The sequence below is a fragment of the Oncorhynchus kisutch genome, linkage group LG28 (assembly GCF_002021735.2).
Source record: "Oncorhynchus kisutch isolate 150728-3 linkage group LG28, Okis_V2, whole genome shotgun sequence".
Classification (NCBI taxonomy): domain Eukaryota; kingdom Metazoa; phylum Chordata; class Actinopteri; order Salmoniformes; family Salmonidae; genus Oncorhynchus; species Oncorhynchus kisutch.
Genome location: NC_034201.2, coordinates 27,424,927 through 27,439,400, shown reverse-complemented (window position 1 = coordinate 27,439,400; position 14,474 = coordinate 27,424,927). Strand labels below are relative to the sequence as shown.

Here is a 14,474-nt window from a genome sequence, read left to right as displayed (position 1 = left end):
ACTTTTGGTCATATAGTGTATACCTGCTATATCTGTCAACGCTGTAACTGCTTCTCTTGATCTATACATAAATACATTAATATATCCAAATCATGGCCTGACCAGGTGTTAGGTTTTTTAGACCTGACATGTTCATCTACATAAAGTTTTTCACTGTTTGCTGCTTAGCAGTTTAGGTTACTATTGACTGTTATTAGTTAGCTCATTGTGATTGTTATATTTATGATATTTATATTAACAGAGGACACAGATGACGAGACAGGCCAGGTCATGCAGGCCATGGACTCCCTGCCACCCATCCTCAGGCAATACGTGCGCGAAGACAACCGCTGGTTCCAGCAGGAGCTCAAGGAGTGGGAAGACCAGTTCTGCCAGCAGCCACAGGAGGATCTGGTCTCTCCCACAGCAGCCGTCACCTCCACTCGTGCTCCCAGTAAAGACGACCCAGCAGAACCAGTCCCCCAATCTGGCGCAGCCCAGGAACCCACTGGAGAACAGGAACATGTGGCACAATCGGTTGCTATACCAGCTGTTGAATCTGGAGGTTGGTCTGGACATGAATGTATGTCGGGGTTACACCATTCTGGTCTTTTAGGGTGGCTGTGTATGCTGGTTTTCATCCTTGTCTTTTAGTCGGATACTAAATTATACGGTCACCACATTTGGCTAAGCACTATTGTCTCTGTCTGTCTGCCGATGGTGAGGAATCAGTTTCCCTCTCCATAAAATGTATCAAGTTAATTAAATTAAATTGTTCAATTAGCACTAGTGAAAAATGTTAACCAGCAGGACTGCAGGATCCTTAATGACTGGAGTTATACCACCTGCTCTATATAGTCTCTAAGATCTGAGTTCTGACTATAGTTGCTTGTTCAACTCATGGTCCTTGTCCTGTTTCAGAGCCAGTCTCAACAAGCCAGCCCCAGTCCCCGGTCCCTGTGTCACCGGAGAGTGTTGGCAGCAGCCCAGAGGAGTGCGACCACCAGGCTGTTTCTGTCACGCCAGAGCCCTGCCAACATACCAGTGAGGACGAGGAGGGGCAGCAACACTGTCAGGTGGGCAGGGTGAAAAGAGGGGTCTGGGGTTGTCATATGAGCACCCATTGAATAAATGTAATATATTCTATCTAGGCCACATACACAAATATACCTAGGCCTATATCTCTTACTTCCCTGTTGCATAGTGATAGCTGCTGCTACTGGATGTTTTGGGTGTGATATTAGGGTGACCCGTGGGTTCAGTGTGAGATAAACAACATATAAAAAAGAAAAGGGTAGGCCTCCTGAGTGGAGCAGTGGTCTAAGACACTGCATCACAGTTGCTACAGTAGCTGTGATGGTTCGAGTCCAGGCTCTGTCGCAGCCGGCTGCGACTGCGTTACCCATGGGGCGACGCACAATTGGCCCAGCATCATACGGGTTAGGGGAGGGTTAGGGATGTCCTTGTCCCATTGCACTCTAGCGATTCCTTTGGCGGACGGTGCGCATGCACGCTGACACGGTAACCAGGTGTTCAGTGTTTCCTCCGACACATTGTGTCCCGGCTGACCTCCGGGTTAAGCAGGCATTCTGTCAAGAAGCAGTGTGGCTTGGTTGGGGTGTGTTTCGGAGGACGCACGGCTCTCGACCTTCGCCTCTCCTGAGTCCGTATGGGAGTTGCAGCGAAGAGACAAAACTGTAATTACCAATTGGATACCACGAAATTGCAGAAAAAGGGGAAAAAAGAAAAATAATGTTTCAGGGACCAAAAACATATGTTATTCATTTGTTGTCTTTATTTTAGACAGTGGCTATGTGTAGTCCAAAGGCAGCTGTGTTTACCACTCGGCCAACCTCCTGCAATCTCGTCTGAGTTTTAACCAAGTCTTTTGTGATATTTTACGTGTGAGCTTAATTTCTGTTTCAACATGTCATTTCATACTAGTTGTGTTTGGACAAAGCTACTCTTGTTAATATACTAGTATTTTTGGGGGGTATTTAAAAAAAACTATTTAGCCAAAGCCCCTTTCCCCACATACCACACCTCCCTCCCTGGAGGCGATAAGGCCCTAACAGCCAGTCACTGGACACCCTCCCCCCCACCATCCCAGCATCATTCCGCATAGTCAGTCCTCAGCTAACTGGTTTATCACTGGGGAATATTGGGGTGACTCTGTCAAGAGGTTCAAGAGCTGTGACCAGTGACAGGCCTGGTTTTAAATAGAACATGAGCTTTTTATATCCCTTACTGTAATTTACGGTTGGTTAGTTGGAGAGAGTTCTGGTGTGTTCCAGCGACAAGTCGTAGGTCAGTTGCTTGCTCGAACTGATGCTCGTTTTCAGGCCTGTGTAATGTTTTGACAATGCTCCTGTGAATGCTGATGACGTGGCTTTTGACAACATTGAGTGATGACAGAATTTTGTGAATGTGCATGAAACGTAGGCATATTACCTGTTGACAAGGATCCGTAGTGATATATCAGTTACTCTTTGTCAGTCTGATAGTAGTATCAGTAGTATCTGACTGTTAGCTCTAGATTTGACATGCCTTACGCTTAATTGAACAGTAATCGGGTTTGTGTCACATATTGCTTGCTGGACAGAATACCCTGCCTGGGGAAACAACCAACTTTAATCTTAAATGGTGTACATACGACCTCTAGTGGTCAATGCATATAGTCTTGAATGAATCCCAATATAGTGAATTGTTTTGTTTGTGGACCTTCGTGCACAGTAAATGTACATTTGACAACTCAGTTTATCAATCGAAAGGATCCAGTTAGAAAAATGATTATATTTTATTTCAATGATATATGCTGTCATTAAGAGTGTGCAACGCTGCCATCAAGACAAAGGGTGGCTACTTTGAAGAATCTCAAATATAAAATATATTTTGATTTGTTTAACACTTTTTTGGTTACTACATGTTTCCATATGTGTTATTTCATAGTTATGATGTCTTCACTATTTTTCTACTGTACAATGTAGAAAATAGTACAAATAAAGAAAACCCCATGAATGAGTCGGTGTTCTAAAACTTTTGACTGGTTGTGTGTGTGTGTGTTTCTAGCTTTATTAACAAAAAAATGCCCTTTCTATGCCTGTGATATGTGGTTATCCCACCTAGCTATCTTAAGATGAATGCACTAACTGGAAGTTGCTCTGGATAAGAGCGTCTGCTAAATGACTAAAACATTAATGTCAACTTAATATCCCCAGCAGCTCCCCCCACCTCAGTCTCCGACCCCTGCAGCAGAGATGAGTGGCCAGGCCCAGACTGCAGCTGTGACCCCTGACCCCTCCACAGACGTCACCACTGAGACCGACAGCGAGACGGGGTTCAGAGAGGCAGTGGCGGAAGCAGCAGCAGCGCCTGACACCCAGGCAGATGGCGAGGATGATCAGGACGCCCCGGCGGCGACCAGAAGCAGGCAGCAGCAACCAGAGAATGTGGTGTCGGAGGTGGAGATCCCCAACGTGGGCAGGATCCTGGTCCGGGCCGACACTGACGGCTACAATGAAGAGGTAGAGAGCCGCTACTTAACTAACTTTATTTAACTTGCATGAATAAATACAAATTAATAATAAATTGAGAGCGTGCTGTTACATGGACTTCTATTGGTTTTTGGTTAGAAAATCGTTTAGATACTTGGGCAATGACACTCTTTGGCTGTTGCCTTAAATATTACTATTATAGCTTGCATATATTCAATGAATGGAGACCGCATACATGGATCGCTGAAAGGTGCGTTGCTGCTATAGGAGTTTGTGTGTGGACTTGCTCTAATTCTTTGTCCTTCTCTGTGGTGTTTAAGATGATGCTAACTCCAGCCATGCAAGGCATCATTATGGCCATAGCCAAAGCCAGACAGGTGTTTGACAAGGACGGTCCTGAGGCTGGCCTCATCAAGGTAAAGTAGGCTGTATCCTTAGTACTCGCTCATTATCATCTCGCTAGTCTATGTCCTTCCACAATGTTATACTTGTAAACATTTCGTCTTTCTCCTCTCGTTGAGGTATATGCACATACATGAAGGGGAGAGGTAGAGTCTTGGCAGACTTGCGCCATAGGCATTGTTTTCCATAACTGCTCACTCTCAGCCAGCTACTTTTTTTCACTTCATAACTTAACTAGGCTTCTTTTAATTTAAAAGTTTAAATTCACTAGTCAGAAAAGTCTGTATAGCCCTCTCCCTCTAGAAGGAAAGATATGCATCTTCTAGTGATCTATTGAGTCACCCAAGTCATAGACTGTTCTCTCTGCTACCGCACGGGAAGCGGTACCGGATCGCCAAGTCTAGGACCAAAAGGCTCCTTAACAGCTTCTACCCCCCAAGCCATAAGACTGCTGAACAATTAATTAAATGGCCACCAGGACTGTAACCCTACCAACTGTGTGACTCAAACATTCTGCCCCTTCCCCTGACAATCCCACCCACAGTGATTGATTGATTGACAGGCCAAACTGTTAAAGGGATAGTTCACCCATTACAAAATTACACAATGGTTTCCTTTCCCTAAGTGTCCACAGCATCAGAGCCAATAAAATACATAATTTGAAGAACAAACATCGTTGTGGCAATTCATATCTTGCAGTAAGAGAAGATCTTCTCAAGAGAAGACCGGTTTAATGTTAAAGGGTATCTAACTTTGAAAATGGTCCTGATTATATAGGCCTAGATGATATCCACAACAAGTAGCAACACACTGAATTCATATATTTGAAGTCATTTTTATTGTAAAGTTATGTCTTTCTATTCAGTACCACAACTCATTTTACCAATCTGGGAGGTAAGGTTGTTAAAGTAAATTCATGGGTGGCGTGCTCCCCCGGACTCCACCTGCCCGGAATTCCCTGGCTGGCTACTCCATGTACTTATTAAAAACACTTGTTATAAAAAGTGTACTGTTGGGACCTCACACTCCAATCAAGGAGGATGAAATTAAGATATCATTCACTCTTGTACAGTTTTTGTTATTTGTACCACACACCTCAGAACCCGATAAAGAGCACACAGATACACATACTTACTGTCAAGAGAATTTTGTTCTCATGTTCATGAACCAATTCAATTAAAATACTCTGTCTGCTACTAAGAATTTGTAAGGTTCTTATTAAAATGAAACAGACAGAGGCCCGGCTACAATTGTCAGGAATGTTTATTTAGAGAGCTCTCCCTATCATTTCCGGTACATTGGTCTATATACCTCACATTTCGTCATAAATGTCCCTCCTCCTCTCAGATACAATGGCAACATAGTTCACAAGTCTTCTCATATTGTCTGCGACCTGTTAAACAATCTACAAGCCCAAGGTCTCTCCCCTCCCTGGGTGGGGACAGAATGTCCTGTAAGGAACACAGTATTCCAGCCTGTCTGACGATAGCTCCATTTTGTTTCTCACTTACACCCTGCTGACATACTAAAAAGGAACAGAAAGTCCTTGTTCTAATTTAAAACTAAAACTACACACATTAGATTTAGTTTTATGATTCTAATGAGTTTCATACAATCATACAGTGACAGGGTAGTATTCTGTTAGTTATAGTTTTACGTTAAATGTATACATCATTTAGTCATTATTCCTAAAATCCATAACACTTACACACACCTCTAACATCCCTCACATCCCTCTCCCCAGGCGTTCCAGGAGGAGTACTCCCGTCTGTTTGAGTTGTCTCAGGAGGAGACCACTCCCCAGCAGGACCCGCGCCTGCACCACGCCCTGGTCTACTTCTTCCAGAACCAGGCGCCCAGTCGCGTCATCGAGAGGACCTTGCTGGAGGGCTTCACCGACCGCAACCTCAGCTTCGACGACAGGTCAGTCAGCACAACTTTCTGACATACATTGAAATGTATATTTAAAAACTTCAAATATGTTCATGTATTGTCATTTCATTGTAAATGTACTTGCTGCTTTTCTTACAATGATTTGTTGAATAATTTAAAATAATTGATCATCAACATTGTCATCAAGTTGACAGTATTATTCATAGGTATATTGCTGTGGAGCAAATCATCCCTTCCTGTGTCATCACTTCCTGTGTAGGTCCATTAGTATCATGAGAGAAGCCCGCACCAAACTACGCCTCATCAAGCCAGAGGATATGGATATGGAGGAATATATGGTATGTGTCAATAGTTATGTTTCCCTTAGCCAATCCAGAATCAACCGACAGCCGCATAGCTAAACTAGCTTATACTGAAGGTTGATCTGATGGTCTAATGAAAGCATAGTAAACTTATTTTCAACCAAACTTTTACTGCCAATCCTTTCTTTATTCACGATTTGGAAGGCACCTGTGTCTTCTAAATGCCTGTTTCCAGTTGCAGGTGGAACTCGGATAATGACACTCTTAGAAATAAGGGTTCCAGAACAGTTCTTTGGCTGTCACCATAGGAGAACCCTTTTTGGTTCCATGCAGAACCCTTTTGGATTCCATGTAGAATCCTCTATAGAAAAGGCTCTGCATGGAACCCAAAAGGGTTCTCCCTGGAACCAAAAGGGTTCTTCAAATGGTTCTCACATGGAGACAAAGAACACTTTTAGGTTCTATATAGCAGCTTTTCTTCTAAGAGTGTAGAGGAATATATATTGTACCAAGTGAGAAATGCCTCTGGCATGTGTGTAGATCTTTGTTTGCGTTGTTGGAATCGCACTGTGTGGCGCGCTGTCATCTTCTATGACTACTTTCAGCAAAGATAATGGGGAATGTCGGTCAGCTAAAATGGCGAAGGAACTCCTCACTCTGCAAAAAGTGGATTTAATATTTTTTTTATCTGGTTATTGGAGTTCATAATTATTTGCCAATTGGCAGCCAGGCACCGATCATGTCACCAGCATACAAACTTTTACTCACATAAAAATAGTTGGATGGAAACATGGTTACAGAGTATGAATGATCATTACCTCTAAACTCTGATTTTCCACCATTTTGGCCTCACTGACAAGCAGTTTGTTCCACCAATCATAAAGAATCCAAGACAATCAGTGATTAATGGTGCCCTTGTGTCATTTCACATAAAGACAATTTGAGCAAAACTTAATAAAATGCTTATTTATATTGAACACAAATATAAACGTAACATGTAAAGTGTTGGTCCCATATTTCATAAGCTGAAATAAACGATTCCAGAAATTGTCCATATGCACAAAAAGCTTATTTCTCTCAAATGTTGAGCGCAAATGTGTTTAGATCACGGTTAGTGAGCATTTCTCCTTTGCCAAGATAATCCATCCACCTAACAGGTGTGGCATATCAAGAAGCTAATTAAACAGCATTGTGCTGGGAAAAATAAAAGGCCACTCTAAAATGTGTAGTTTTGTCACACAACACAATACCACAGATGTGATGCTGACTGCAGGAAGATCCACCAGAGCTGTTGCCAGATAATTTATTCATTTCTCTACCATAAGCCACCTCCAAGGTCATTTTAGAGAATTTGGCAGTACTTCCAACTGGCTTCACAACCACAGACCACTTGTAACCACGCCAGCCCAGGTCCTCCACATCCGGCTTCTTCACCTGTGGGATCATCTGAGGGGGTGCTGAGGCATATTTCTGTCTGTCATAAAGCCCTTTTGTGTGGAAAACCTCATTCTGATTGGCTGGGCCTAGCTCCCCAGTGTGTGGTCCTATGCCCTCCCAGGCCCACCCGTGGCTGCACCCCTGCCCAGTCATGTGAAATCCATAGATTAGGGACTAATTCATTTGTTTAATTTGACCGATTATTCCTTTTCTTTTTTTTTTACCTTTTATTTAACCAGGTAGGCTAGTTGAGAACAAGTTCTCATTTGCAACTGCGACCTGGCCAAGATAAAGCATAGCAGTGTGAGCATACAACAAAGAGTTACACATGGAGTAAACAATTAACAAGTCAATAACACAGTAGAAAACAAAGGGGGGGTCTATATACAATGTGTGCAAAAGGCATGAGGAGGTAGGCAAATAATTACAATTTTGCAGATTAACACTGGAGTGATAAATGATCAGATGGTCATGTACAGGTAGAGATATTGGTGTGCAGAAGAGCAGAAAAGTAAATAAATAAAAACAGTATGGGGATGAGGTAGGTGAAAAGGGTGGGCTATTTACCAATAGACTATGTACAGCTGCAGCGATCGGTTAGCTGCTCAGATAGCTGATGTTTGAAGTTGGTGAGGGAGATAAAAGTCTCCAACTTCAGCGATTTTTGCAATTTTATGAACTGTTATGAACTGTAACTCAGTAAAATCGTTGAATTTTTTGCATTACACAAGCATTGATGACTGATGGAAGGAGCCAGGTACTGTATATTATCTACACCAAAACTCTAGGTAGACATTTTTCTCCATTGGAAACCAGCCCAAACTTGAATTGAATGTGTCTGTGTGCTCTTCTCCTCAGCAATGGCATGACGACTACAGCCTATTCCGGACAGTGTTTGTCTACCTGCTGACGGGCCTGGAACAGTACCAGCATGGAAAGTAAGTGTTGTCATGGCAACTGGGGCTCTACCCCTACGTGATCAGCCTATATGGTGGTTTGAGTGAGTGGGCTGACTGTCTTAAGTGATGTCATCAGTGGGCTGACGTGTCATGACGTAATATCATCATTGTGTTCCACCAGGGTGCGCGAGGCGCTGAATTACCTCAACCACGCCTACAAAGACAACGCCATGCTGCTGAGGAGAGGGGAGAAGAGAGGGATGGAGCAGTCCCTTATTGCATTTTACAGAAGGAGGTGTCTCAAAGTGAGTGCTACTGATGATACAGATGCTCACTTTGAAAGTTTAAAAAAGATTTTGGACATGAGACTGATGTTGTCAGTTGGGAATATAGAATTAAAGGTATATTAAATGTTAATAATATAGGGAATAATAAGCTAAACTTCAGTGTGAGTAAAAAAAATCATATGGCTGGAGTTAAATAGCCCTGCTATATATTATAATAAAACTGTGTGTATAGACTACTTATCATTAGACTAATAATTCACATTTCCTGTTCTGCATGGTTATTTCCCTTCTGTAGCAAACTGGCTCAAATTAAGATCCTACATCTGTATGTAGATGACACCATCATCTATAGCACTGCTCCTACACTGGATGAGGCATTTCTCAAATTGCAGGAAGCGTTTGATGTCCAACATAACCTCTTTCAGCTCAAATTGATCTTAAATGCAGAGAACTAATGATATTCTCCAGATCAAGAAAGCAACCCCCTTCTCTGCCTCAGTCACTTTGAAAAAAGAGCCAATAGAGGTGGTGTCATCATATAAGTACTTGGGATTTCACCTTGATGAAGCTCTGTATTTTAAGCCCCACATTCAACAGCTCACTGAAAATGTTTCAGTTATTTAGGAACAAGTCTTGTTTTTCATTTCAAGCTAGAAAAGACCTAGTTGCAGCCACTTTTATTTGTTTGTTATGAGGTTAATTTGTACATGAATTCCCTAGGATCTTAACCGGAAAACACAAACTATACAAAGAGACTCCATAGTGACACTGCACCTGCATATCCCCTGTTCTCCCCCTTCTGCCCCCTTCATAGGAGATGAATGACAACGCGGCCACCCTGTTCAGGAGCGGCGAGGTGAGCGACGTGGAGGAGGGCATGATCATCATGAACGAGGCGGTCATCCCCTGCATGCACCTGATGAGCCGGCCGGACATGGTCAGCCAGGAAGACCTGGACACCATGGAGGCTGTCCGCAACCACTGGTGCTCCTACCTGGGAGTAGACCTGGATGGTGAGGACAGGTGGAGGGGAAGAGGTTTTTACTGGGCTTTATCCAAGCTGTGTTAAATATACACTATATATACACAAAGGTATGTGGACATCCCTTCAAATTAGTGGATTTGGCTATTTCAGCCACACCCGTTGCTGACAGGTGTATACAATTGAGCACAAAGCCATGCAATCTCCATAGACAAACCTTGGCAGTAGAATGGCCTTACTGAAGAGCTCAATGACTTTCAACGTGGCACCATCAAAGGATGCCACCTCTCCAACAAGTAAGTTTATCACATTTCTGCCCGGATAGAGCTGTCCCAGTCAACTGTAAGTGCTGTTATTGTGAAATGGAAACGTCTAGGAGAAGCAACGGCTCAGTCGCAAAGTGGTAGGCCACACAAGCTCACAGAACGGGACCGCCGAGTCCTGAAGAGGGTAGCGAGTGAAAGTCTGTCCTCGGTTACAACACTCACTACCGAGTTCCAAACTGCCTCTGGAAGCAACGTCAGCACAAGAACTGTTCTTTGGGAGATCCATGAAATGGATTTCCATGGCCAAGCAGCCGCACACATGCCTAGATCACCATGCGCAATGGCAAGCGTCGGCAGGAGTGGTGTTAAAGCTTGCCACCATTGGACTCTTGGGTAGTGGAAACACGTTCTCTGGAGTGATGAATCACGCTTCACAATCGGGCAGTCCGAATCTGGGTTTCACAGATGCCAGGAGAACTCTATCTGCCCCAATGCATAGTGCCAGTTTGGTGGTGGAAGAATAATGGTCTGGACCTGTTTTTGATGGTTCGGGCTAGGCCCCTTAGTTCCAGTGAAGGGAACTCTTAACACTATTGCATACAATGACATTCTAGACGATTCTGTGCCTCCAAATTTATGGCAACAGTTTGGTGAATGCCCTTGCCTGTTTCAGCATGCCAATGCCCCCGTGCACAATGAGGTCCATACAGAATTAGTTTTTTGAGATCGGTGTGGAAGAACTTGACTGGCCTGCACAGATCCCTGACCTCAACCCATGTCTTAGCATGTACGGTTGAAGTCGGAAGTTTACATACACTTAGGTTGGAGTCATTAAAAGTAGCTTTCAACCACTCCACAAATTTCTTGTTAACAAACTATAGTTTTGGCAAGTTGGTTAGGACATCTACTTTGTGCATGACACAAGTCATTTTTCCAACAATTGTTTACAGACAGATTATTTCAGTGATAATTCACTGTATCACAATTCCAGTGGGTCAGAAGTTTACATACACTAAGTTGACTGTGCCTTTAAACAGCTTGGAAAATTCCAGAAATTGTGTCATGGCTTTAGAAGCTTCTGATAAGCTAATTGACATAATTTGAGTCAATTGGAGATGTACCTGTGGATGTATTTCAAGAACTACCTTCAAACTCAGTGCCTCTTTGCTTGACATCATGGGAAAATCAAAAGAAATCAGCCAAGACCTCAGAAAAAGAATTGTAGACCTCCACAAGTCTGGTTCATCCTTGGGTGCAATTTCCAAATGCCTGAAAGTACCACGTTCATCTGTACAAACAATAGTATGCAAGTATAAACACCATGGGACCACACAGTCGTCATACCGCTCAGGAAGGAGACACGTTCTCCTAGAGATGAACGTACTTTGGTGCAAAAAGTGAAAATCAATCCCAGAACAACAGCAAAGGACCTTGTGAAGATGCTGGAGGAAACACAAAAGTATCTATTTCCACAGTAAAACAAGTCCTATATGGACATAACCTGAAAGGAAGATCAGCAAACCGCCATAAAAAAGCCAAACAACAGTTTGCAACTGCACGTGGGGACAAAGGTCGTACTTAAAAAAAAAAAAAATCCTCTGGTCTGATGAAACAAAAATAGAACTGTTTGGCCATAATGACCGTCGTTATGTTTTGGAGGAAAAAAGGGGAGGCTTACAAGCTGAAGAACACCATCCCAACTGTGAAGCAAGGTGGTGGCAGCATCATGTTGTGGGGGTGCTTTGCTACAGGAGGGACTGGTGCGCTTCACAAAATTGATGGCGTCATGAGGAAAGAAAATGATGTGGATATATTGAAACAACATCAAGACATCAGTCAGGAAGTTAAAGCTTGGTCGCAAAACAGGTCTTCCAAATAGACAATGACCCCAAGCATACTTCCAAAGTTGCGGCAACATGGCTTAAGGACAACAAAGTCAAGGTATTGGCGTGACCATCACAAAGCTCTGACCTCAATCCAATAGAAAATTTGTGAGCAGAACTGAAAAGCGTGTGTGAGCAAGGGTGCCTAAACCTGACTCAGTTACGCCAGCTCTGTCAAGAGGAATGTGCCTAAATTCACCCAACTTATTGTGGGAATCTTGTGGAAGGCTACCCAAAACGTTTGACCCAAGTCAGGGAGGAGGTGAGGGCCCTCGGAGTGTGGTGTCAGGAAAATAACCTCACACTCAACGTCAACAAAACTAAGGAGATGATTGTGGACTTCAGGAAACAGCAGAGGGAACACCCCCCCCCATCCACATCGATGGAACAGTAGTGGAGAGGGTAGCAAGTTTTAAGTTCCTCGGCATACACATCACAGACAAACTGAATTGGTCCACTCACACAGACAGCATCGTGAGGAAGGCGCAGCAGCGCCTCTTCAACCTCAGGAGGCTGAAGAAATTCGGCTTGTCACCAAAAGCACTCACAAACTTCTACAGATGCACAATCGAGAGCATCCTGGCGGGCTGTATCACCGCCTGGTATGGCAACTGCACCGCCCTCAACCGTAAGGCTCTCCAGAGGGTAGTGAGGTCTGCACAACGCATCACCGGGGGCAAACTACCTGCCCTCCAGGACACCTACACCACCCGATGCTACAGGAAGGCCATAAAGATCATCAAGGACATCAACCACCCGAGCCACTGCCTGTTCACCCCGCTGTCATCCAGAAGGCGAGGTCAGTACAGGTGCATCAAAGCTGGGACCGAGAGACTGAAAAACAGCTTCTATCTCAAGGCCATCAGACTGTTAAACAGCCACCACTAACATTGAGTGGCTACTGCCAACACACTGTCAATGACACTGACTCTACTCCAGCCACTTTAATCATGGGAATTGATGGGAAATGATGTAAATATATCACTAGCCACTTTAAACAATGCTAACTTATATAATGTTACTTACCCTACATTATTCATCTCATATGCATACGTAGATACTGTACTCTATATCATCGACTGCATCCTTATGTAATACATGTATCACTAGCCACTTTAACTATGCCACTTGGTTTACATACTCATCTCATATGTATATACTGTACTCGATATCATCTACTGTATCTTGCCTATGCTGCTCTGTACCATCACTCATTCATATATCCTTATGTACATATTCTTTATCCCCTTACACTGTGTATAAGACAGTCGTTTTTTTGGGAATTGTTAGTTAGATTACTTGTTCGTTATTACTGCATTGTCGGAACTAGAAGCACAAGCATTTCGCTACACTCGCATTAACATCTGCTAACCATGTGTATGTGACAAATACATTTGATTTGATTTGAAACAATTTAAAGGCAATGCCATTACTAATTGAGTGTATGTAAACTTCTGCCCCACTGGGAATGTGATAAAAGCTGAAATATATCATTCTCTCTACTACTATTATTCTGACATTTCACATTCTTAAAATAAAGTGGTGATCCTAACTGACCTAAGACAGGGAATTGTTAATAGGATGAAATGTCAGGAATTGTGAACTGAGTTTAATGTATTTGCCTAAGGTGTATGTAAACTTTCGACTTCAACTGTATAATGTATTATTATAAGGCTTATAATAGCATGTCTCTAGCACATTTACCTCTCTCCTCTGTCTCATCTAATTTCTCACACATCTCTTACTCACATGGCGGTCTTAACCGTATTTTACTCCTCTCATGGAAGCTCTAAGTTTTTCTCTACCCTTCCACTCCTTTTCAGACTCCCTACAGGAGAAGCTGGGTGAGTTTCTGCCCAGGGTTTTGGACTGCTCAACAGAGATGGTGGTTCTAAAAGATCCACCAACAGTGCGCTCCAAAGTGCCCCACGACCTGTGCAGCCGCCTGGCCGCCATCATGGAGTCTATCACCAACACCTCTGTGGTCGCCGTCAAGTAAGGCCAAGGGGTCAGAGGTCAGCTTCTGAGAATAAGTGTCAGGGCCCGTACGCCAGCCGACGGCCGCTAACGTTTTTGTCCTGATGTAGAGTTGACAAACACTGGATTTCTGCCTAGTATTGCAAAGCAGTTTTTTACATGACTTTTTAATGTGCTTTTACCACATTTTTCTAAGCTGAAAAATGTTGTAGATGCTGAGTGACTTGAGGCAGAGTTCATACGCTCATATGATACTCACAGAGACATCAAGGAGAGTTTGAGAGATGTCTTTATTATGCATTATTAAGGTATTAGTGCTTTGAACCTATGCAGGTGTGTTTTAAGAAAGTGAAAACACAAGAAAGAGTATTTTTATAGTTTCCTAGATATTTTACATTTATCATGATGAATTAGGATTGCTGTGAGCATAGAAATTCAGTTTTCTTTGTCCAAACCTATCTTGTTTTGTATTCTCTTGTTTATATATGTAATCCTTTCCTTCCACTCCTCTGATTTCCACTTGTTGAAACCTGTATTGACACTCAATAAACTTTCAAACTTTCTGTTCTTTGTTGTTCTTTTCTCCTTGCTTTGCTCTCTAGTCTTATTTTGTGTCTTTCCCCCTTTTTCAATCTATATTTCTGTCTTTCACCTTAGAACACCCCTTGTCTCT

General features: G+C 43.0%; 1 protein-coding gene across 6 annotated transcripts in view; it reads left to right on the top strand.

The window, feature by feature from the left end:
- LOC109872772 (ubiquitin carboxyl-terminal hydrolase 28) overlaps window positions 1-14,368 on the top strand; it is a 33,204-nt gene extending 18,836 nt beyond the window's left edge. For 4 of the 6 annotated variants that reach the window (XM_020464098.2, XM_020464096.2, XM_020464094.2 and 1 more), the window contains exons 17-26: window positions 242-544; window positions 901-1,055; window positions 3,198-3,503; window positions 3,794-3,889; window positions 5,620-5,798; window positions 6,028-6,106; window positions 8,366-8,445; window positions 8,588-8,711; window positions 9,508-9,706; window positions 13,648-14,364. In XM_020464098.2, the coding sequence (XP_020319687.1) occupies window positions 242-544; window positions 901-1,055; window positions 3,198-3,503; window positions 3,794-3,889; window positions 5,620-5,798; window positions 6,028-6,106; window positions 8,366-8,445; window positions 8,588-8,711; window positions 9,508-9,706; window positions 13,648-13,823 (1,697 nt within the window). In that variant the 3' untranslated portion in view covers window positions 13,824-14,364. Of the gene's footprint in view, window positions 1-241; window positions 545-900; window positions 1,056-3,197; window positions 3,504-3,793; window positions 3,890-5,619; window positions 5,799-6,027; window positions 6,107-8,365; window positions 8,446-8,587; window positions 8,712-9,507; window positions 9,707-13,647 lie in introns of all 6 variants that reach the window. The other 2 variants (XM_031807441.1, XM_020464095.2) reach the window with 1 other exon arrangement.
- The last annotated feature ends 106 nt before the right edge of the window (window positions 14,369-14,474 follow it).